Source organism: Pleurodeles waltl, chromosome 6 (assembly GCF_031143425.1).
Source record: "Pleurodeles waltl isolate 20211129_DDA chromosome 6, aPleWal1.hap1.20221129, whole genome shotgun sequence".
Classification (NCBI taxonomy): domain Eukaryota; kingdom Metazoa; phylum Chordata; class Amphibia; order Caudata; family Salamandridae; genus Pleurodeles; species Pleurodeles waltl.
This window is the reverse complement of record NC_090445.1, coordinates 1,486,228,653-1,486,254,429: the sequence shown is the minus strand read 5'-3', so window position 1 is coordinate 1,486,254,429 and position 25,777 is coordinate 1,486,228,653. Positions and strand designations below refer to the sequence as shown.

Sequence of the window (25,777 nt, the reverse complement as noted above, 5' to 3'; positions counted from 1 at the left end):
AGAGAGAGAGAGTGAGTATAATATATGATTTTTTAAGAAATGTGTGTGTCAGGAGAGGCCATGACTCAAGAGATTCAGAGCCCTGAGTGAGTCGTGTGTCCCCCCCCTCGCTCCTTCAACAACAGTAATAAATAGCATACTGCACTCGGTGAATCTGCATATATAGTTTATGCCATGACATTTTGCGATGTGCATTAGTTTTAACAACATTTGTTGTAAGCTGTTGTGACAGTTAGGACAGTTGTTCCTTAATTTAAAGTACTTGTTATATGGAATTTGCAAGGCAGTACATTTTTTTTCCCTCATGTCAATTTTACTGTACTGTGGTAATAACCTTGAATGTGACCTTTGAACATTAGTAATCAGTGTATAAATGTGTGACTATTAGTACAGTTGCTCTAAATTGCTGGTGTTATTCGCCTGCATTTATTTCCAGTGCTCATCGCCTGACCCTAGACCACTTTCTTCTCTCCTTAAAGGCTGCCAACATGATTCCAAAAGGGGAAGGGGTGGTAAGAAGACCATCATTCATTTTCATATGAATTACCACTCCAACTCGGGGATTAGCAACTGATCAGTGTTTTGCAATTGCAATTCTAAAGCATGTATATTTTTCTTTCTGGATTGATAATAGGAGGGTCCCTTCACTTTCATGTACTCTCTTTCCACTACAGAAAGGATTACAAAACTCCTTTCATGAGTCGGAAAGGCCATCAATGGTTTTCGGCCTACAGGTTTTGCACACGAGCCCTTTATTTCATAAAGAGCTGAAGTGCAGTTCTACTCATTAGGAAACACATATACAAACGCAATCTTTTCAAAAAGCTCATGCTGCTGATGCTCTTTTTAATCTGAACAATCCACTAATTTACAGGCAGAGGCACTATATGATTCTCTGACAATTAGTATTAGTATAAGCATGATGACATGAACCAAGATTTCGCTTATTTAACACATCGAGAGTGGCAGCAACAGCCAGTCAGATTTAGTGTTCACATTAAATAAATGAAGTACAAGATATAAATAGTGATTTTTTTTACGACCAGATATAGTCTATGTGCAGATACCATAAGATCAAAACTCGAAAAGGGATGGGAAATAATTCAGATGAAGAAGAAGCCTCCCTTGGCTCACATCACAAACTCAGGAACCACATGCCATAAAGAACAAAAAAGAATATGTTTTACAGCTGGTTTCTTCAATGAATAAAGATACAATAATGTAAGGGATAAATATTCTAGCACCGGGGGCAAGCTACATACAGCTAAATTAGGTGCCGGGGGTACTGAGCGCACTGACATGGTCAAGGGGTACCTATCAAAATCACATAAATGTACATCACATTCTGAGGAGTAAGACTCATTTTTGAGAACAGATAAAACAAAGATGACAGTCGAGCTTCAATTAGACAAGAGAGAAGACGTCGGCAGCAAGCTGACCGAACACGTCAATATTTAATGATTCAACTTCCAAATCGTAGGAATTTGTCAGTCACCCTAGGACAAGAATTCGATGCAGAATGTAGTGACATTTTTGGAAATAGTAAGACCCAGTTAAAAGAATGTGAAATTTTACCAATCTTGGTTACAGAGTGCATATTAGTATCGGAGCATCAGGCACAAGATGGTGATACAAAAAACAGTGAAGTCCAATTTAGGATCCAGGTGATAAAATACATTTGCAAGTCTAAAGAGTAATACAATTATTCCTCATGATGTAACCTAATTCTTCACTTAAATGGCTTAAACTTCTAACAAGTCTTTAGGAGACATAAAGCTGCATCGCAATGGATTGCCTTGCTGATTGAAAAAAATAGAACAAAATTCCATTAAATATGAACCTAAAAAAGTGTTCAGAAAATGAACCGAGAATATCCCTTAAGACATTGAGCTGGTGGGAAAAAGATGCATAGGTTGAGGCCGGATCCATGGAATCATTGTTTTTTTTATAGGTTTTTTTTCTTGTTTATGCACATGTATATTTTTTGCGAGCTCTAGCCAAGGCTATGAGCCAGAAGGGTAAAATGCATGCAACGCTGCTTTCTTAAACAATGGACTTCTCACTGTAAGTCTTGCTTCTAGGTCTGGTCCACACATCTTTGAGGTATGTCAGGTCTTTTTTGCCCTGGCTTTAACAATTCAATGTCATAAAATGAAATGAAATATAGTAAGACGTTTGGTTAAAAAAAATCTTTTTTGCAACTGAAAAACACATATGTAATCAAAAGTATGAAAGAGGAAGGCAAGTGTGTGGTTTGCTGCAGTATGTGTGTGTGTGTGTGTGCCCGTGTTTGTGTAAGCGGGTGTGCATGTATGCATGCTTGTGGGCGTACATTTGCATGCATATGTTTGGGGGGTATGCAAATGCCTCCTATATTTCTCCTATATGTCTACGTTTCATTATTAAATTCTTTCATCCCTTGCTATAATGTCATGGAGAAATTGGACATCCAGAATTGGATTAGCTATGGTTAATTTTTAGCACGGAATGTGGAATTTTCGCTACGTTTGAATTTAAAATCCTGAATTCTTACTTTCTCCATCCTTTAGGTGTGCTTTTTGTTTTCTGTAGAGATACATTTTATATGCATATGCATGGTAAAATGAACGTTTTGCGAATTATTTAAATTGTAATCTTTAATAACCAAAAAATAGAGAAATAAACTACTTTCTGATGTACACATCTTGGTGCTTTTTTTCTATACGTTGACCACAAATATCTGCACCTGAGCTTTCGGTTTGAGATGTTGCTGGTATAGCATAATTTACAAATTTCATGAAAAGAAGAATCTTGCTATAGGATGCATTGTCTTTGACCATTGTTTGTTGTCTTTGTTGGCATTAAGGATGCCAGGGAAAAGTTAAGAAATGACTTATTATTTAAGATTATGCGGAATTTGAATAATTGTAATTTGCATAAATATACACGTTTTAAAAAAATATACAATATGCGAAACAAGCACTTGGCACTGCATTTTACGGTCAAAGGAGTCCTTGCGTCTAGTTTAGAAGACGAATTTAAGTCCCCCAAAAAAGTGCAAAAACCTACAAGCACAGCCACTTGCCTTCTGTTGTTTGTATTGTTTCTGTGCACTTGGGGTAAAAGTTTGTCTCAAACAATCTGTTATTACATGATGTGGCATAATATAGTAAATGAAATTACCGAAACATTGCAAGACTATTTCAGTATACCGTAAATGTATTTCTTCTGGATTTATGATTATTCGCTACTCATTTAAGTGTCTGTATCATTACAAAATTGAGCGCACATTTTTAAATGTTTCTCTGCAAGACATCCAGGGGTTGCAGGATAGCTTGACTGGTGCCAAAAGATTTCAATCAGTCTTTTGAATGTGGGGAACATGCAATGCGTATTTGGTGTTATGGGACTATTGTCTGAATATCAGCCACCTGCTGTCAGTTTGAAAAAGGAGTACCATACTAAAATTATTTATTCAGACAAGCCTGTTGCCATAGCAAATAAGTGAGCTAGGTGACCAAGGGCAAGCAATCAACTGAGCACAATCGGAGAAAAATATAGATTAGTCTGCACACACACATATACACACACAACCCTTCCTTACATACTTTGACCTACCAGCCCTCACCAACCCAAGCCTACTGTCTCCTACCATACCCTTCATACTGTACCTAGGTCTTCATAACTTACATAACTTATCCTACACCAACTCAGTATCGAGCACACTAGCAAATCCAATCCAACTCCACTATCCAATCTTATGCTATCCTCGCTCACATAGTGTACCCTACTCTACATACCCTACCTTAAATACTCTGCATACTTTTATCTTCCCCAACCCTACCCAATCTATCCATAGCCTATCCAGCCTTAGTTTACTCTACTATATATTTGCTTCTTGACCATACATCACCTACCCTCTCTTGCCCTATATACCACAACCTACATGTCCTACACAGCTCTACCCAGCCCTACATTTCATATATACCCAAAATAATGCATCACACAAACCTTCCCATACCTACCCTAACCTATCCTAACACAACATAAGCTAAATTGGCGTATTCTAACGTACTCCACCCAAACCTAAATTATCTCACCGCATACAAATCAAAACAAACTTTAACCTCCCTACTATATCCTACCATACCTAACCTACCCTACCCTACCATACCTAACCTAACTTTCCATACTTAGGGGGTCATTCTGACCCTGACGGGCGGCGGAGGCCGCCCGCCAGAGTTCCCCCCTCCGAAATACCGCTCCGCGGTCGAAAGACCGCGGAGGGTATTCTACGTTTTTCCCTGGGCTGGCGGGCGGTCGCCAAAAGACCGCCCGCCAGCCCAGGGAAAAACTCCCTTCCCACGAGGATGCCGGCTCGTTATCGAGCCGGCGGAGTGGGAAGGTGCGACGGGTGCTGTTGCACCCGTCGCGTATTTCACTGTCTGACAAGCAGACAGTGAAATACTTGTAGGAGCCCTCTTACAGGGGCCCCTGCAGTGCCCATGCCAGTGGCATGGGCACTGCAGGGGCCCCCAGGGGCCCCGCGACCCCCCCTACCGCCATCCAGTTCCCGGCGGGGGGACCGCCGGGAACTGGATGGCGGTAGGGGGGGGTCGGAATCCCCTCGGCGGCGCAGCTAGCTGCGCCGCCTTGGAGGATTCAAAAGGGCGGCGGTACACTGGCGGGAGACCGCCAGTGTTGCCGGTCCGACCGCGGCTTTACCGCCGCGGTCAGAATGCCCTGCGGGGCACCGCCGGCCTGTCGGCGGTGCTCCCGCCGACCCTGGCCCCGGCGGTCTAAGACCGCCGGGGTCAGAATGACCCCCTTAATCTAAACTTCATCACCTACCACAATTTACCAAACTGGCTTTGCAGTATGTATATCTTATCCCTGCCGTGAGGAGGCAATATTGTTAAAAAAAGAAATTTAGCACCTTTGAAAAAACCTTTGCCTTTTCAAATGTAAAATACTCTTTTGCAACGCCTATATCCTGGAAGTTATTAAATGATGGGCCGAAACTAACACAACCTATACATACCTCTAACATTTTAAACTTTTTCGATGTAACTCAAACTAATATTTTACAAACTAAATGGCCCAAGCATACCACATTATAATCTTCAGCATTGCACAATTACAAAAATATAATCTCACATCAACCACTCTCTATCACAAAACACTATCACAAAAAAAGCTGCATGTCAACATCTCCTACTAAACAACATACCCTCGTTCACTACTCTACTAACTTTATACTTATAGTACTGGCAAATTACACGCTATTAAGGAAATGCATTCCCAAGCATAACATAATTTAAAAAATAAACTTGTTTTGCATTTGATTATCTTTATATATCTTATAGTCCTATTTTAATATGTAAGTGCTTGTGCTGTAAGTGCATGCGCATGTTAACATTTAAATTCCAAAATAGTGTGTAACTAAACAACAATATTGCAGGATCTTTCTCTTTCAATTCTTATATCAACAAACGTATCCATTATTGCATGCAAAATGAACCACAAACCAGATTTAGGGACTGATTATGAGTTCGGCAGATGGTTTACTAAGTCCATCGAACTTCCGACAGGGAGTTTGCGCCAATACAGGCTGCCTCCCCGCCGGCCTCATTAAGAGTTTCCCGCTAGGTCAGCGGCCGGACACCTGAGTTTTCACCCACTGACCTAGCGGGAAACAGCCCACAGCACTGTCTGCAGCTCGTAATCGAGTCTGGCGCAACGCTGTAGAAAGCAAGGTTCACCAGCCCCCTCGCAATCTTTACTATCTAACACTGCAATGGTTCTGGCCAGGGGTGGCCCTGCATTGCCCATGCCAATTGCATGGAGAGTGCAGTGGATCCACTGTGGCCTCCTGCACCCATTCTCCACCAACATTTTCATGTCGGTGATATCGCCATGAAACCACTGGCAGAGAAGGGGATCGCAATCCCTAGGGCAGCGCTGCCTGGCCGATTAGGACGGCTGCCACTTTCAGACCGCCGGTATCTCTGATCATGGCAGAGCTGGCAGTTCCCTGGCAGCCTGACTGCCAGGGTCATAATGTAGCCTGACCCCTATATGCAAGTCTGGCGGTCTAGTGACCGCCAGACTCATAATGAGGCCCTTATCATCATTGTCAATGTTTTTCTTTCTTTGTCAATCTTAACTTGCAAGTTAAGGCAGCAGAAAATTCCATACTGATTTGATATCAGAAAATATTCAAATTTAGCTTTTGTTGCAATACATGATATTAAAATCTGACATGCCTTTCTTTTTCACATAAATCAATGCACTTACTTTTTGAAGCAGCACGTAAATTAAACCTGGCAATTTGCATTGAATCAGCTTGAATCCGCAGTACATAACTTTTTGTTGTTTCGTAGTCCAGCTGATTTTTAACATAAATTACTCCTGTACTATTATCGATGGCAAACCTTCCTGTGGCAAAACAGAAAGAAAACACATATTGTTATAGGTTTATCTTACACATAGCAAAATGTACAGATTTTCAAAAAGAAACAAAATATGAAAGCTTACTCTTTTGTAGAGAGTATTTAAAAGCATGTACAACATTGAGTTTGGATTAGCAGCGGAAATAGGTGGATTTTTAATGACTTGGAAAGATATCACAAATTTGAGCATGTCAGTTTCCATCACCTTATGGGACATAATGTTAAGCTACATCATGATCCAATTAAAATCATGTGGACCATAACTGAATGGCATCAGTGCACCATGTCATGTTTATGTACATGAGTTAAAAATTGAGTTGCTTGGGGCGTGAGTTACAGTTTGGTAGAGAAAAAACTCCATTGCAACTGCAACAGAGTACCATCATTGTCAAACCTTTGATCATCCCACCAGATTTACACGTGGGATGACTTTATGTACGTCAGTGATGGGTTCTACTTTGACTTTAGTTGAGGTACTCCTCCAGTGACCCATACTTCATCAGATTGGCAAAGTTTTGGCCACTTGAGTGCCCACCTAATTTAGAGAGGGATGGCAAATGCCCAGTTCTCACTCACTTACCACTGTGAAACCCCTTGCAGTCAGAGAGAATGAAAACCTTTAAGTGACCACACATCAAGGGAAACAAATCTCATGGTATGGGAGCCATTAGTATTTGTTTTTTCAAAACAATATCTGGCTTTGGTATTTTGCTTTTGAAACAAACAAATATAATTTAAATGTTTGTTGGCAGCCATCATGCTTGATGGAACAATCCATCAAATGTTTAGCACATTGAGAGAAACCACCATGATGGTGGTTCCTGCCAATGTTATGAGATATGCACAGGGTCAGTAGACATCTCAAATTGTGTAGAATAGGTACATGTCTGAGTGAAAGAATATTTTCCTGTGTTTTCCTGATGGAGTAAAGCCCATTTTTGCTCTCTAAACTAGGCCATTAATGCCCTTTTTTTACTGCAGACATGCTTCTTGTTAAAGTCAATGGATTCCAGATTCAGTCACCTCATTTCAGAAGTTTCCCGGGATCCAACGACTATTGGCCTGATTTAGAGTTTTAGAGTTTGCCGGACGGGATTATTCTCTCACAAACGTGATGGATATCCCGTCTGCCATATTACAACTGCATTATAGTCTATGGTACTTGTAATTCAGCGGATGGGATATTCATCACATTTGTGATGGAGTAACAGCTCAGCGGAACCCTAAATCAGGACCTAAGTCACATCCTATGTAAATAAGGTACTCAAGGCCATTCACTTCAGCAGCTGATAGGGAGCTGTACACAGAAGTGCCAAGTGTGGCCAGTGAGGCCTGAACATTAAATATGTTCATGTTTGAATTACCTGAGGCCAACTTAATGGAGCGAGTGATAAGACAACATTCATATTATCTGACAGTAGTATCCTAGGTCTTATGGTGTCTTAAGCCTCTGTGGACAGATATATTGTTTGTTGCATTTTTCACTATGATTCATAGAATGTGTCATGTGGTAGAACTTTACTTGATCATTTGTATTCCTGTATATTTTTTCTTTCATCATTTTATAAGACATTCATATTGAAGTTAGAGGCTATTTACTATGATCATGCTGGTGCAAGTGTTGTACAGAAGAGCATGAGCCAGGAATTTGAGAGAGGCTTTGTAAGGATCCAAACACACACACAGTGTATATACGGAAGTGTGTTTATTCTCACACAGCACAGTACACCTCTTCCTCCCAAGTACTCCACATAATGAATACCTCGCTTCTACCTCTAGAATCCACTCACATTCTACACTTACCATTCTATTCCATAACACACTCTAAATTCTACAATATTGGCATATAACATATTTCCCCTCCTTAAACAAAACAAAACAAAATAATAAAAAAAAAAATACAAGAAAAATTAAACTATACAATACATTAACAGTCCTAACAAAGTCCTCACATTTGGCTGGCCAACATACATTAACAGTCCTAAACAAAGCCCTCAAATTTGGCTGACCAACATCTTGTTCTAGCATTGGATTTCACCTGTGACACTATAGAACTATTATTTATTATAGTATCACAATCATCACTGAGAGTCTCTGTGATTTCCCCTTCACTTCCAGATTCATTCCCCACATTCCTCTGTTCTTGATTCAAACTTCCAACATCACGTTCAACCGACAGCACTACTCTCACACCAACGTCAGTTCCTACTTTTGCAACAGAACTATCATATCTTCCATCACCAAAGAACTCACCACCACGACTGTACTTCGCTAATCGCCTCACATTCCACACTCTCCCATCCTGTGTAACAACACTCTTGTTATATACTTTGATCACCTTCAAAGCTCACCCAAACTTGGATGTACCCTTTCTCACAATCCCTAGCTCACGTATTCTGACCCAATTTCCAACTGCAATTCCAGATTCCTTCACTCTCCATTTGTTATCTTACGCTTCCTTGAATTTCTATTGTTTTCTCTTCACTCTTTCTCTGACCTAGTCAACACACACATTTTCACAATCTTTTCCTTGTTTCTTCTTGAACCACCATGAACACAATTTAGACACAATAATTTAAAAGGACTCACTTCAGTTGTGCTCTGTGGTTTTATACGGTAAGACTATAATTTTTCCCTTAACTTCTCCTTCCACTGGCCACCAAATCCACATGCCCAGCAAATACTTTCTTCAAGGACCCGGCTGAATCTCTCAACTTGAACATTACCTTGCGGTTCATAAAGTGGTGTAGTAAGATGTCTGGTATTGCTAAACTTTAAAAAACTTTGCATTTCTTTCGCCATTAATTGAACACCGTCATCAGATATCAACACCTCAGGTTATCCTTCCCTGGCAAACACTTCTTTGAAGAACTCCATCATAGTACTTGATGTAATGTGGGAGACCAACTTCACCTCTGGCCACTTAGAAAGATAATCAATCAAAAGTAACGCATAACGAGCCTCAGAAGGAAGAGAATAGTATGGACCAGAAATATCAAACCCTAACTTCTGCCAGGGCGAATCCGGCCAGGGCACTGGCAAGAGAGGAGCTGGCACTGTCCTTAACATCTTTTCCACATTGACACACACACTGCACTCCCGCACCACTCTGTCTGCCATCTTATCTATCCCCGGCCACCAAAAACACGTTTGTATCAACCTTTTCATTTAAGACATTCCCGGATGACTCTCATGTGCAAGTTTCAAAATAATTTCCTGCATCCCTTTAGGAGGAACACCTTTCTTAAACAGGAGTTCATTTTCTATTTCCAACTCGTCCATGACTTTTTGGAAAGGCACAATCTCTGTCGAAACTCTCTTCTTATCTGGCCAACTCCACCAAAATACTTTTTCACTTCTTGCAAAACCGAATCCTCCTTATCACATTTCTTAAACTTTTCCTGTTCTATACCACTAAACTCACTAGTAATGTATCTAGACACTTCAGATACCACATCATTTTCCAACTCATTCTGAAGTGCATCACCTTTTCTTGCCTCGTCGTGAGGAAGACGCGACAAACAATCTGCCACAGCATTACTCTTCCCAGGCACATACTCGACATTGAAACAATAATCCTGCAGTCTAGAAACTAGTCTTGCAATGCGAGCAGTAGCATTCAATCCACCACCTGGAGAAAGAATTCCAACCACTGGTTTATGATCCATCTGCAGAATAAAATTTGAACCCCAAATATAGTTATGAAAATGTTCAACAGCCCAAATACATGACAACAATTCCTTCTCTATCACAGCATACCTCCTCTCAGCATCCGTTAATGTACGAGAAGCAATAGAAACATTCCACTTGTCCTTGCCATAACTCTGAGAAAATACTCCTCCTATTCCATACATACTTGCATCCACAGTCACAATACACCGCGCTCCCACGCTAAAAGGCCTCAAAGTAGGGGCTTCTACAATTTCTCTTTTAATCCTTTCAAATGCACACTTCTGATTTTCTGTCCACACATACTGGACCACTTTACGTGTAAGTTCTCTCAGTGGCTCCATTTTAGTCGCAAAGTTTTCAATGCATTTACTATAATATACATAGACAGCTGTAAATGACAACAGTTTTTCCCGATTATCAGGAGCAGGAGCATTAACAATAGCTTCCACTAATGATCGTTTTGAGATCACTCCTTCTCCCGATATAGTATGGCCCAAGTATTCCACAAACTTAGAGAAAAACTTGCATTTCTTTTCCTTTAAGGCCAAACCACTATTCCTCAATACCTCACAGACATTTTCAACATGCTCTTTGTGTTCCCTTTCGTCTTTTGAAAATATCAGAACATCATCTTGGAAACACTTCACACATTTATCCATGTCTTTGAACAGATGAAGCATCGCTCTCTGAAACACCAATGGTGAAAATGTTAACCCAAACAGCATTCTTTTAAATTGGTATAATCCCTGTGGTGTGATAAATGCTGTGAGATGTCTAGAATCTTCAATCAGTTCAATCTGATGATATGCTGCCCTAAAATCCAGGGTGGAGAAAATGCTTGCACCTTCCAACATACTAGTTACCTCATTTATATTGGGCAAAGATTGACAGTTCACAATAATATTTGCATTCACAGCCCTCAGGTCCACACACAATCTCAAAGATTTGTCAACCTTCCGGGCCAACACAATCAGAGATACCCATTCAGAAGATTCAACTTCTTCTATTACATTTTCTTTAACCATCTCTGACTAAATCTGTTTCAATTCTTCTTTGACACTAATGGGAACATTCCTAAGTTTCTGCACTACTGGTTTGGCATTTGTCTTAACTCTAATTTTGTGACTGTAATTTTTCAACTTTCCCAAGCTGCTAGTAAAAACTTGTGGAAACTTAGATGTAATCCACTCCCTTGTTTTGCAATTCTCTATCACTAAAACAGGTTCACTACTTCTAGGATTCAATGTAATTCCCAATTTGCTTTGTTCTCTTCATCCCAGGACATTAACACCTTTAACTGCAACATACAACTTAATAGCAGCACGTCTTCCCTTAAAAATGATTTCTGTCTCAACAAAACCAATAACGTCAATAGTAGTACCATCAAAACTTTCAGCTATTATGTCAGGTGCCTTCAAATCAGATATTTTCCAAACTCCGTCAAATTTCCGCTTAAAGTATTCCTGTGTAACAATTGTCCAAGGTGACCCCGAGTCTGCCATTAATTCTACATTTTTTCCCAATACCTGCACTTCCCACTTGGGTTGCCTAACACCACCACCCACCTCCTCATCACAATTTTTAAGTGACAAGACCATACCTCTATGTTCTTCCTCCTGTCCGTCACACCTTTGCCATCCTTCATCATATTTACTACTATTCATATAAGCCACTTTTCCTTTCGTACCATTGCTATTTGTTTACAAATCTTTACATACACGAGCAAAATGCCCAATCCTATCACATTTCTGACACTTTTTCCCAACCGCACAACACTGAGGTGAAGCTGCAAGATGATTCATATTAACACTGCTATAGCATGATAAGCTTTCCATCCTATCATGTCTAGCTCATTTCCTACTGAACATATTACTTCTGGTACTTAAGTTACTACTCAAACTACCACTCCCATTGCACCCACTACTTCAGACTCCATGTTTTTAATTCTATCTGAATCCTGCATTGACTTTATCCATTTTTCTGACTGTTCTAATACTTTTGCTACGGTAATTACATCTTGAAATTTGGGGTCTCCCATTACTCACAATTATTCTTGAATTTTACTGCATTTAACATGCACTATAATTTGATCCCATGTCATTTCATCCGTCATATCTCCAAAATTACAATGCATAGACAATCCATGTAATGCTGTTAAAAATTAATTAAACATCTCTTCCGATTGCTGTGTTCTAGTATAGAATTTGAATCTATTCAATGCTATGCTTGCAGTAGGTTTGAAACTATTCTCTCATCTCATTAACGCTTCCTTGAATACACCTATTTCTCCATCAGTTTGTCCTTGTATGACTACTTGAGGTATAGTTCTGAACACCATTTGTCTTTCCGAACCTAAACAATGCAGTAAAATTTTTTTTTTACTTTCTTGTGACATCTCATCATCATCAATAGCCTTCATATAAGTAAAAACATATAAACAAATGGCAACTCAGGATGCGTGGCAAGTTTTCCTTTACTTTGCTGTACTTTCCACCCAAAAAATCAGTCAGTAGTGTTACGTTGAGCAGGTCTTCAAATTACAGAAAAGACATCACCAGACTGCCGACTGCTATCCGTTGCTCTGATTTGTACAAACAGCTCCAACAAGCTGCGAAGGAGCCGATGCTGCTCCTGAGAATGACACCGCTCCTGTGCCGTATAATGACGTAACAGGTGTTGCCACTCGTCACCACTTGTAAGGATCCAAACACACACAGTGTATGCAAGAAAGTGTGTTTATTCTCAGACAGCACAGTACACCTCTTCCTCCCAAGTCCTCCACGTAATGAATCCCTTACTTCCACCTCTAGAATTCAAATCCATAACACACTCTAAATTCTACAATATTAGCATATAATAGGCTTATAGTTCTGCTGCAGAATTATACCTCAGGGACCTTGTGAGTGAAAGCGTTAGGTAATTTTCTGAAAATATTGGAGATTTGTTTTCCATTCTTGAATCTAATTTGCTCACTTTACGCCAAGCACTATTATGTACTGCCCTGAAGAAATACGTTTGCATGTTTGGCATTAATGCAACATGCTTTCGACAGGAAACATATTCCTGTAAAATGGACAATTAGGAAAAAACAAAGGGAGGCCGTTCTAAGGATCAGATGTAGCAAGAGATGTCGGCTACAAATGACTGTAAAATATCCAAACTGATTATCCATCTGTTTTGAAAAGATTTGCATGTTAAGTCCACATTTATCCAACTGAAGTGATATTCTGATTTACTCGTTTGTCCACAGCATACTTTGCTACATATTGTTATAGAAGCTTTGAATGGTTGTAAGTGATCTGCTAATTAAGCTTAATTACTTAAGCCGCTATTGATATCCTAAGCTTTATGTTGCTTTAAATTACTATTTGACAATCGTCCAATTATTCTGTTAAACCACCCATTATATCCCACGTGTAAATTGTCAGAATAATGTTTTGATGCTGCTAATGTTTCTCTACATACTGAGTTTTGGTTCTCAGTTCCTATATTGAACAGTGTCTCTGCAAAAGTAATTGTTGACATGCAGAACATTTGTGGGCTTTTATTTAAAATAATCCATGTGCTTACATCTTGAAATAGGTGGACTTAATGGGTGATTAAACAATTTTTACTTTTATGTTTTTTTTCTGTGGAATTTCTACTATTAATGGCTATTAAATCTGATGCATTTGTGCAATTATTAAGTGGTGAAGGTACAAAAGTTATACATTTTTGAAAAAGGTCTAAATCTGCATAGCACACAAATCACCATGATCAATGCAACTCATAAATAAAATGTACATTGGAGAAAGAATATAATTGGTAAGAAAGTGAATAAGAAGTGAGGAGAGGACACTCAGATATCAAACTAATCTGAACGGGCCGTCTCTAATAAATAGTTATCTTGAAATGCTGAGGGGATAAAAATGTTTCAGAACAGGAATATGTGGAAAGTAAAATCAAAATATGAAAGTGATGTCACATTCTTGAATGACATTTAAAAATGGTGGACTTTCACCCATTCAAGCAGTCCTTGGAAGTACCTGAATTTCTAGCAGTAATGTGAAATTCTCACATTTGCAAATTCATGCTGATTAGAGGACTTGTGCTGTTGCAGAGGCCAGCTGCCAAATATCATCAATGTTGTGGATATTCAGCAACACTTTCCAGGTGACGTCTTTAAACGAAAATGCATGCGTACATATTCATCTCAACATAAGTATATTTGCAGACTAGAAATGGGGAGCAGGCACTCCCAAAATTAAATAAGTTGGAGGAGAAAGTACATCTCTGCTCAAACAAAAAATAGAGTGAAAATTTCAAATACACCATACTCTTGTTTTATACATGCACAACTATATAGCTTTTACAATTGTATTTGAGTATTAGTGTAAACTTAGAAATCTCCCATTTTTTTGATATTCCTGAAATTCTTTGAGAATTTCAAATCTGTTAGAATTTCATTTTATTGCCACACAAGTAAGTTTATGAATTATTTTGTTTTAATGTTTGTAACTTGGGTCTCTTTTAGGTAATAAACATAAGTTGAAAACTGCATGCATGTTTCTCAAAAAGCTTCTCTAAATCTTTACTAGATGAGATATATGCAAAGAGTGTTTGCGCTGGCACAAATTGTGATGCATGTTTCCAAATTACAAAACTCAAACCATGTTTAGCTCACTACAAGATGTGTACGCTTGGAGTGTCAGATGCTGTGGCAGAAACATATTCTGGTGACTTCCTCAATCACAGAGCTATGCACTAAAATCTTCAGCTGGAGCATCTCCCATTCTATGCTAGCACTCCTGATCTAGTACAGGACTGCCACAAGAAAAGACACAAAGGTAGGTATTATGACCCTGACGGTCATTTGACTGCCAGGTTAAATGTGGCAGTCCCACCACCAACAGGCTAGTGGTGAGGACTGCCTCACTATGAGTGGGGTGGGTTGGCCACTGGCAACTAGCCACATCTCCACCCATACCGCCATGGCGGTATGAACCGCCGAGCCGGAGATGTTCATCTCTGACCCGGCGGTCCGCAGAGGACTGCCAGCAGTATCATGAGCTCGCTCACAGCCATGGTTTCCGCTGCGGTAGCACCACTGCAAAAACCATGGTGGTAGGACTACCAGTGACAAGGAATTCCTTCTCTGTCACCGATAGATGGCTCCCCCCCACTAGCAAGCACCCAACCACTCCATCCCCCTACAGTCACAGTGCCCCGCCCCTCTACTGTCACAGCCCCCCCACACCCAGTACAGTCACAGCACCCTACAGTCCCCCTGGTACTGCCACAGTGCCACCCACCCTGACCCCCCTTTCCACGTACATGTACACAGATACCCACACGTGCCACACATACACCTACTCAACTGCACTTCCAGACATGCATCCACTCCCACTCATCCATACACGCATTAACTCACACTCATAAATACACGCATTCAATCACACTCCTCCATCCACGCATTTACTCACACGCATCCATCCACACATTCACTTACACATACTCACACACATTCAGGCATGCATATTCACAAACATCCAAACACGCATCTCCACATGCATACACACTGACATGCAGACATGCAGTCAATTTAAAAAGCATTCATACACGCTTTCACTCACATACCTACAACCACGCATACACCACACCACACAGAGTCGCATTCACACACGCAGACACCACACACTCAGACATGCACATACAACACCCCCCACCCTCCCACCCCCCTCCCGTGTCGGAAACCCGACTTACCTTGTCTTGCGAGGAGGTTGTCCAGCATGGAACAGGAGTGGGTGCTTCTACCACCGGCACCTCCCTGCCATCAGGTGACAGCCGGGCCATATTAATGGTCCTAATGGGGCTGACGGCGTCCTTCTGGCGAGTCAGTGAAGGTGGTAGTAATGCCAGTGCGCCACCGCCCACCAGCATGTCTATTGACAGATATCCGTTCAAAGTGTGGTGGAAATCCGGCAGTACGCATTATATAGCGGTCTTCTGGCACCTGTGGCTTTGGCAGTATTGCTCAGAGACCACTAAAGTCATAATGAGGGCCAAAGTAAGTAGAAAACAGAAAAGTCCTGCTTGTATGTATAGTGGTGCACATTTTGCAAGAAACTGGGTTGTTGGTTTAGGGAGGTAAAACCCTACTCAAATAACAGCCACAATCCTTGTCAGGCTAGTCATAAGCAAATCCCTAAATAACCTGTGATTTATCTTCTGGCTGCTTGTAATGGAAGCATTCAAGCTTCTAGTTAGAGGCACTATGTAAAGTATTTATGCAGCACTTCAATCAGTAATAAAATGAAACACAACACAAGAAAGTAACTTCATCACCTCAGAAAAATAAAGTTAAATCTAATAAATAATTTAGGGCTAAAATGACAAAAATCCAGTCGTAGAACCCGAAAAATTCAATTTTTACGTTTTATTTGAAAATAGCCCCAAAAAGCAGAAAGTGCCAATTGTGGTTATCTGGTTGCACCAGACCGAGACACAGTCACCAGTTCAGCTCTACCAATGGGCACCCTCATTTTTGTGAAGTGAAGCCAGACGTTTCATTCTAGGTATTGATTAATCCTTACAAATCACTGGGGGTAATTTTTCACTGCAATTAAAGTTTATTCATTTTCTGAAGGAACAGAAAGATATCAATCAGCATTTATAGAGTGCATCCTAACACCCAGGGGGTCTCAAGGCACTAGCTGAGGTCCTTAACGAACTTAGCCAGCCAGGGGGGCTCCCTGAGGTGATGCAGCATCGTGTTCCAGGTCTGCATGGAGTAGTAGGAGAAGGATCTTCCTCAGGCCGTGTTCTTCTAGATCTTGGGGATTGTGGCAAGAGCCAGTTGGGCAGAGCGGAGTTGTCTGGAGGGTGTGTCAAAGGAGAGGCATGGTTGAGGTAAGCAGATCCGATGTTATGAAGGGCCTTGTACCGATGTGTCAAGAGTTTGAAAGGGGTGCATCTGTTGATGGGGAGCCAGTGTAGGTTTCCCAGGTAAGCAGAGATGTGTCTGTGGTTCGCGATGTACAAGCTCAGTCTTGCCGCGATGTTCTGTATTCTCAGGAGTCTTGTTTGGAGTTTCTTGTTGATTCTGGCATACAGTGCGTTGCCGTAGTGGAGTTTACTGCTGATGAATGCCTGGGTGACTGTTCTTCTTGCGTCAATGGGGATCTAATTGAAGATCTTCTGGAGCAAGCGGAGAGTGTGGAAGCATGAGGATTAGACAGCATTGACTTGGAGGGCCATGGACAGTGACGAGTTGAGAATGATGCCGAGGGTGCATGCATGGTCCGTAGGAGATGGGGTAGTTCTGAGAGCACTGGTTCACCAGGAGTTATCCCGGGGATAGTGGTGGGGTCCAGGATGAGGATTTCTGTCTTGTTTGAGCTGAGCTCGAGGCAGTTGTCTCTCATCCATTCACCAACTGCCTTTGTTACATAGTGAAAGTTCTCTTTGGTTGTTGAGAGAGAAAATGAGTTGTCTGTTGTCGGTCTATGAGACAATGTTGAGCTCGTGATGTCGGATGATCACAGCGAGCAGGCCCATGTAGACATTGAAGAGGGTGGGGCTCAGGGAGGAGCCCTGGGGAACTCTGCATCTGGTTTCCTTCAGCTTCGAGGTGAAGGGTGAGAGCCTGACCTCTCTGGGTTCGGCGGGTGAGGAAGAAGTGGATCCACTCCAGCACTTTGTCGCAGATGCTGGTGTTGTGTAGTCTGGTGCATGAGGTGGTATGGGAGATGGTGTTGAAGGTAGCAGAAAGGTTGAGGGAGTTGAGAGCTGCTGTTTTGCCACAGTCCAATAGGGTGTGAATGTCATCCAGGGTTGCTTGAAGTGGGGATTTAGTGCTGTGGTTGCTCCTGAGCCCACATTGGGAGGGGTAGAGGATGTGGTTTGTCTCAATGAACTTGGTGAGCTGTTCATTGATTGACTTTTTGATTATCTTGGCTGGAAAAGGGAGCATTGAAATTGGTCCGTAGTTTTTCAGCTCCATTGGGTCTGCAGAGGGCTTCTTCATTAGGGGGCTTACGTCTGTGGGTTTCCAGGTGTCCAGGATGGTGGCAGTCTCGATTGAATGGTTGATGGTATGGCAGAGTTTGGGTGCGATGATTGTGCCAGCTTAATTGAAGATGTGGCGGGGGCAAGGGTCCAAGGGTGCAACAGAGTAGATAATATTCATGAGCTTCAGGGTGTCTTGCGAAGTGAGGAGAGTCCAGTGGTTCACGGTCAGTTGGTGGTTAGAATCTGTGGTGGTGCTGGTGAGTAAGGGGGTGGGCATTTGCTTGGGAATCATTCGTAGATTTTCAGAATTTTCCAATGGAAGATAGTGGCAAGGATGTTGCAGAGGTCTTGGGAGGGTGGGATTTCTGTGGTGTCCATGCCAGGTGTAGTGAATTACCTGACTATGGTGAAAAGTTCCTTGCTGTTGCGTGCCTTGGTGTTGATTTACTCCTGAATGCCAGATTTTCTACCAGATCGGATGATCCGGTTTTGTGATGTGATGGCGTATTTGAAGGCATTGAAGTCTGTTGAGCTCTTACTGCTTCTCCATTTTCTCTTGGGTCATCTGTATGCACTCTTGGATTCTTGGAGGTCAGGGGAGAACCAACTAGGTCTCCTGTAGTGTTGGATGTGTGAAGGTATTACACCTGTTTGTGAATTTAAGATAGAATGTCAATGCAGACTGTGCAGACTGTAGGTATATGGGTCCCGACAAACTAGCATTTATTGTGATTTCAGCGAACAGCAGCACAAATGGGCACTGTCTAGTCATTTAAACCTTTATCTATTGCTTCCAAGGCATCCTCTACCACTTATCCGAAAAAAGTGGTGCATTGCAGTATATCATTTTCGTAATGCATTTACAGAGTACCATCGGAGTAGACTTCTGAATTCTAAATTTATACACCTGAGAAACCTTTCCCCAAATACTTTGGGAATTTGATGCATATGGTTGGTGCTATAAACCTGAAACCAAAATATGACGTCCACCTTAAGTGTTTCAACTGTATGCAAATTCTTTTACTCATATATTCATATTAGTTAGATGGGAGAGCCGCTAAATTTGAGTATTGGAGGCCTACAAGTGGAATAAAATGTGGATCTTTATAATCAAATCTTGCAATGGAATAGGTATAATGGACCATATGTATGCATGCCTGTTAGACCTGTCAGCATAGTGTGGTCCTTCGGTTAACCTTTTGCCTTTACCCTCCTAATTTTGCTGAAATTCATTTTTGTTGGCTTTCGGACTCTGTACACTTTACCACTGCTAACCACTGCTAAAGCAATTGTTCTCATTCCCAAAAACATGGTAAAATTGGCTTTCACCTGCTTGGCATATTTAATTTACATATAAGTCCCTAGCAAAGTAGTATACCACATACTCAGGGTCTGTAAATTAAATGCTACTAGTGGGTCTAGAGCATTTATTGTGAAACCCATTTAGGTGACCCCTTAACACATGTCCAAGTCCTGCCATTGCACCACAGACTGAGTTCAGGTTTAAACTGCCAATTCAACTTACCATTGCAGCACAGACTGAGTTCAGGTATAAACTGCCAATTCAACTTGGATAATATAACTTGAACTTCCCTTTAAATTTCATATAAGCCACCCATAAGGTAGACCTTAGGCCACCCATGGGGCTAGGTGAATTGTTGTTAAAAGATTAGACTTGTAATTTTACGTTTTCACATGCACTGGTAAAAAACAAACTAATGTGAGGTCTACCTCATCCATAGGATAACATTGGGTTGCCCTATTATATTTATTATGTGCTAACTTCTGATTAGAAACAGATGAATATTTTATGTTTGGTGTCTGAGAAATTGTAATTTAAAGAACTCTTTAATGGTAAATTTGAATTTTCTGGTTACAATTTTGAATCTGCTTCCTTTAGAAAGTTGACATTTTACTGCCCTAATTGGAACCTACAGCCAGTTCCTGAGTCACATGACTGGATGTGGTAGGCAGTTAGACTTTGTTAATTGCTCCATGACAGCCACACAATAGAGGGATTGTGTGCGTCTGCATAGTCCATCACTGACCGAATGGGGGGAGTGGAGCTGGGCATAGCCCCACTCGCAAATGAAGAGGCTGTGCTCCATCTTAAAACAAAGGATTTTGTTCATGCAGACAGCCAATAGCCAGGGCAGTATAAGTAGGAAACCCAAAGCATTTCCAAGGGAAATTCCCAGGAACTTCTACTACTTCAAAGATGTCACCAGGTATAAAAATAGGAACCTCAAAACCACTTTTCATTTTACTTTCTGGGCTGGTAGAAGGACCCTCAGAGGACTGCCTGCTGCTCTGGCCTGCTGCGTACTCCGTAAGGCTGCTTTGCTTCCTGGAGCCTGACTTGAACTCTCAGAGGTCTGGCCTACTGTTTCAGCCCTGATCCACTGTGTGAACCCATGGCTGCCTGTGACTCCAAAGGTTAGTTGGCTGCCTCCTGATCAGAGCCCCAGAAACAGAAAAGGGTCCAACCATCTTGAATCTGCACCTGGACCCAGCCTCAGTGATCCTTGACCCACAAGTGGAGTCCCTCCAATCCTGGGCCTTTGGTGGTGGTTCTAAAGGTGCCCAGATAGGCAAGATCCAAAACTTGGGACATTTTTGGCTATAAACTGCTCAGAAAATAGAGGGGAGACCTTGATCAACCTGCTCGTCTATCTGCTCAAGGTACATCACCATTCGGCCTGGCTTCAGAGCAGTTCCCATCAGTTTTTCTCTCTGCAGAGAGGCTGTTCAGTGGTTCTTTGCCAAAGTAGTATCTCACCTCATGACTAAGTCCAAACAAAGTAATCTTCACTGCAACTTCACCCAGTGGCACCACCTGCAGTCTTGCCCAGCTGAACTTCTCCTCAAGCAAATTTTTGTCAAAATGTCTTCTAAGTCCAAAGGTAAGCACTGATCAGACTCAATCCACGTTTTCCCTCTAACTTCTACACCATTGTGGTCGGCCATTGTTTCCAACTTTGACCCTGTCTTGAGTGACTAGATGCCCATAGCTAGGGCTTTGATCTTTTATATGCTAGTTTTTGACTTAAACTTTAAAACTTCATTACTCCTGTTAAATCTGACATCCTTTGTGTGGTTCCCCTAACATTTTGCCCTCCGATTTCATGTTTTTCTGATTCATTTTTGCTTTTAGGTTTCTGGGCAGTTTATCACTGCTGACCAGTGCTACAATGCTGGTACCTTGTACTTTAAACATGGTAACATTGGTTTCTCCATAATTGGCATATTTAATTTACATGTAGTTAATATATGTGTCTAGGGCCTGTTATTTAAATGCTACTCGTTGGGTGCAGCACTGATTGTGCCACCCACTACAGAAGTCTTTCTAACATGTCTCAGGCCCCAAACTGCAGATCCTGTGTGTGCAGTTTTATACTGCCATTTCAACCTGGCAAATGTATCCACTTGCCAGGCCCAACTGTTCCTTTATATTACAAGTAAGTCACCCCTAATGTAGGCCCTAGTTTGCCTTAATGGCAAAGTGCAGTGTATTTAAAAAGTTTGACATGTGCTTATAAGTTTAGCATGTCCAGATAGTGAAAAAACCTTACCTTTATTTTTCACTACTGCAAGGCCTATTCCTCCTGCAGAATAACATTGGGATTACCTTATTTCCAATTGGGAAAATATAGAAATGTGGTGCTTGGTGTCCCTGTACTCAAAATTTAAAATCACAACAAATGTGAAGTCGGATTTTAAATTGTAAGTCTGAAAAGGCAAGTTTTAGAAACTTGGCATTTTCTTACTGTACCTGTTCTGTGCCTCTAGCTGTCTCTGAATATATATCTGAGGTATATGACAGTTGGGCTTTGTGCATTCACACTAGATAGCCACAGACAGGGGGATTTGGTGTGGCATTTGTATATTGATGGCCATCCACCAAGCTGATGGGTCTTCCTGGGATAGATGGGTGAGAGGAGTTGACACTTACTCCTGAATAGGGCCGTGTCTCTGCTCACACAAACGGCTGCACAATACCCTGCATAACCTCCTGTGGTGTTTGGAGCCAGGGAAAGCAGGACAGATACCTTGTGGACTTTAAAGGAAGGACTGGAAGTTTCTCCCAGTTTCCAGAACCAGGGCATCAAAGTATAGATACTGGACCCCAAACTCCACCAAATCAGATATCTACTGGACCCATGGACACTTTACCAGGAAGAAGGCATGCTGTGCTTCCAGTGGGGATTGTCCCTCTGCAACTGCATTGCTGAGTTGGCCTACTGCTAGACCTGTTCTCTTGCACCCAAGAGTTTCCAAGGGCTTGTGCCCTATTTTCCTGCAGTCTCAGAGACATCAAAGACTGCTTGCAACTCTCCTGATGCTACTGACTCTGTCATTTGTGAGTGCTACCCGTGCCTGAGGTGCCCCTCTGCAGTCCTTGGCCTCAGAAGTGGGTTTTGCACCTGCAAACTGCAGAAAGTGATGAATTGCCCCAAGTGCAGCAGAAAAAGTGAGGCTCTGCCTCAAGGAAACAACACATTGCATCTACAGCTACAAACCTCAAGAAATGACCATTCACCACAAGCAGGGCAGAAAAATCGATACATCACATTCTCGTTAATGCCCCATGGCTACCTAATGATAATGGCTTCACCACTGCTTGACCGACGATAACACTCTGCGCGGCCCACTAAAAATGCATTGCATCTACTTCTACAGAGCAAGACGATGAGGCATCGACAGAATATAGCGGAAATACTGACGCATTATGTTCTCGCTATCAAAAGATTGCTTCAACCAAGGTACTTTTCAGTGGACCCTGCATCATTTCTGCATCTGGCCTACCCTCCGTTGTGGTCAGCCTGAATTTTGGATTTTCCTTATTACCTTGCAACCTAAAGATACTTTTTTACCGCTATAGACTTGTAAGCACTGTTTTCACATTTAATATTTCAGAATTCATATCTCGACTTCTACTGATTAGATTCTTTGTCACCTTGGTTTTGTTTTACACAAATCAATATTGTCTAGTTTTCTAGCCTTGAACTATGTCTTTTTGTGGTCTTTCACTGTGATATTGTAATTAAGTGTACTTAACACATTGCCTCTTATGTTAATCCTGACTGCTCACTGTCAAGCTACAAAGGGGTGAGCATAGGTTAATTTAGGGAGTGTAACTGACTTACTGTGGTCCATGCTTTTACCGGGTGCCTATCTCTGCCAACTAGAGACTTAGGCCCTCATTATGAAAATGGTGGTCTGTTCCGCTCCCCCGGCGGTGGCAGCAGAAACCGCTAACATAGGAGGGTGCCAGACTGCAAAATAATGAACCAAACAAAAGTCAGGCATCCCGCGAACCACCCACCGCCAGCGGAGGACTGCCGACGATGACGGCAGAGTCCGCCCACAGGCTGTCGGGAAGCCCCAACCCGCCCATCAAATTATGAACCACCATTCCACCGCCAGTTCCGGGGCAGGAACACAAAGCCAGGCGGAAACAAACCAAATACAAGGAAACACTCACCGGAGTCCCGCAGAACGCCCCTCGGCAGACATGGATAGAGAGCTGCAGATCATGCCAGCTCTGCTCCTTGCCATATACCTCCATGACTGAGATCGCAGAGGAAGGAGATAATGGTAAGTACCGCAACCTTCTGAACAAGGGAAGAAAGTGCACAGTCACATACCCACCCACTCCACCAACCCTGCAACGTCCCCCCAACCCTTCACAGCAGCACAACCCATACCCCCACACATCAAGAGGTACTTACCCGACACAAGGCTATTCCAACATGACCATAGTACATACAAATGCCCCACACCTATAACAAATGAAACAGAAGACCAGGGTTCAACGGTGTACAGCCCAAACACAGGCCACACAGAAACTTTAATATGAAGCTCAACAAGCCAAACAGTCTCAACAGGGCCTATGGCCAGTCCGTATGTCGACAATTGCCATGGGCCACAACAGGCCCAACCTGACTCCCACAAGTGCATGGTACTCCACCTCATGGGGCACCATATGGGAATCCAGGTACCTCACGGAAGGGGGAAGGGGGTGGTGGGGTTGGGGATTTTCAATGGGGTGGGCCTTTGACTTTTGTTTGGAAGGAGGAAGGGGGTGGACTTGTCCATTTAAGGGGGTGGGGGTTGTTTGAAACGGGTGGAGCTAGATGGCCTAGGCTTAGTCCAGGCCTTTTTCTTATCTGGGGAAGGGGCACGGGAATGTGAAGGGCAGACATGGGTGGGCTGTGATGTGGAAGGAGTGGAAAGGGCAAGGAGGTGTGCACATTTGGGGACAAGACGGGGTGGGCCAGTGGGTTGGAAGAGGTCAGCACGGGAGAGGAAAAGTTTCTTTGGAGCAATTGGGGTGTGGGTGTGGATGAGGGTGTGGGAGTGGAGGCAGAGGGTGTGGATGTATGTTGTGTTGGGGTGCGTGTAGTGGGTGCAGGTGACTGCTCAGTATGCTGTGGTGTGGTGGATGTCTGATGAGTGGGTGTCTTGGTGTGTTTGTGTGTTGTTGGAGGAGAGGGGTGGACAAAGTGGGAGAAGACAGACAGCTAGTGTGGATGTATGTTGTGTGGGTATCTGCAAGTTTGGTGAGTGTGCTGCATGTGTCGACTACAGTAGTGGTGGTGAGTGCAGGTGTAGGGTATGGGATGCATGTATGGCTGTCTGCTATTGTGGTGAGTGCAGGAAGAGAAGCAGCAACAGCGACTGAAGGTGCAGTGCATGAGGGTGTGGATGTAGAGGGGACAGACAGTGAGGCGGAAGAGCTAGGCACACTGGGGGAAGTGGACGTTCTTGTGTGTGCAGGTGTCTGTTCGCTGTGTGAATGCTTGTGGTGGGAGGTGTGGTACTGGTGTTTTGAAGTGTGTTTCTTGTGTGTTGATGTGCTTGACTGGGTGTCTGAATGTGTCTGAATGTGTGCCTTTGACAGGTGAACGGAGTGGGGTGCTGGAAGGGGTAGAGGAGGTTGGAGGGGGGATGGAATGGCCAGGGAAACTGGCTGCCGTCCAAGAGGAGGGCAGAGCCTGAAAAGATCTCTGTAGGGCTGACACAGCACCGTCAATGCCATCCAGATAGGCATTAGTCTGCTGCACCTCTGATGCTAGCCCCTGGATGGCATTGACAATATTGTCTGCCCTATGGAGTTGGTTCTCCGGAGGTCAATAGCCTCCTCTGTGAGGGCAGGAGGCTGACTGGGGCAGGGGAGGAGGTGCCTGGGGCGAAGGAGACGCCCACCATTCTACACCAACTCGGTGGGGAGCAGAAGGGAGAGCGTTGATAGAATGGGGGGTGGTGAAGATGTCACTGTAGTGGTGTGTGCACTAGGGTCCGCCACTGCCGGGGAGCCCCCATCAGAGGAGGTCTCGGAGTCACTACCTCCTGTGGTAGTAGCCTCCCCCGTGGAACTCCCCTCACCCTCCACCTACTGGTCCCCTGGGCGTCGGTTGTCTCTGCCTCAGAGGATCCGTGGGCCGCTGCGTCCCCACTTGCGGGTGCCTCAGCTCCCTCAACTGATGTTGATGCTGTACCAAACCAACACAAGAGAACAGGGATGGGGAGACAAAACAGGAGAGACACTTGTATTGCTGAATGCAGGTACATAATGGCCAGACTTACACCCACCCAGAAGACACACCCAACAGGCAGCACCGTTCACTATGCCCATTGCCATACCCCTCACTACTGACCAGAATACTGCTCCACACCCATCC

The 25,777-nt window shown here is 42.9% G+C and overlaps 1 protein-coding gene across 1 annotated transcript in view; it reads right to left on the bottom strand.

The window, feature by feature from the left end:
* PCDH15 (protocadherin related 15) overlaps positions 1–25,777 on the bottom strand; it is a 2,681,631-nt gene that overhangs the window by 559,857 nt on the left and 2,095,997 nt on the right. Inside the window, exon 25 of the mRNA XM_069240977.1 lies at positions 6,277–6,417. Coding sequence (XP_069097078.1) covers positions 6,277–6,417 — 141 coding nt within the window. The remainder of the gene's footprint in view (positions 1–6,276; positions 6,418–25,777) is intronic.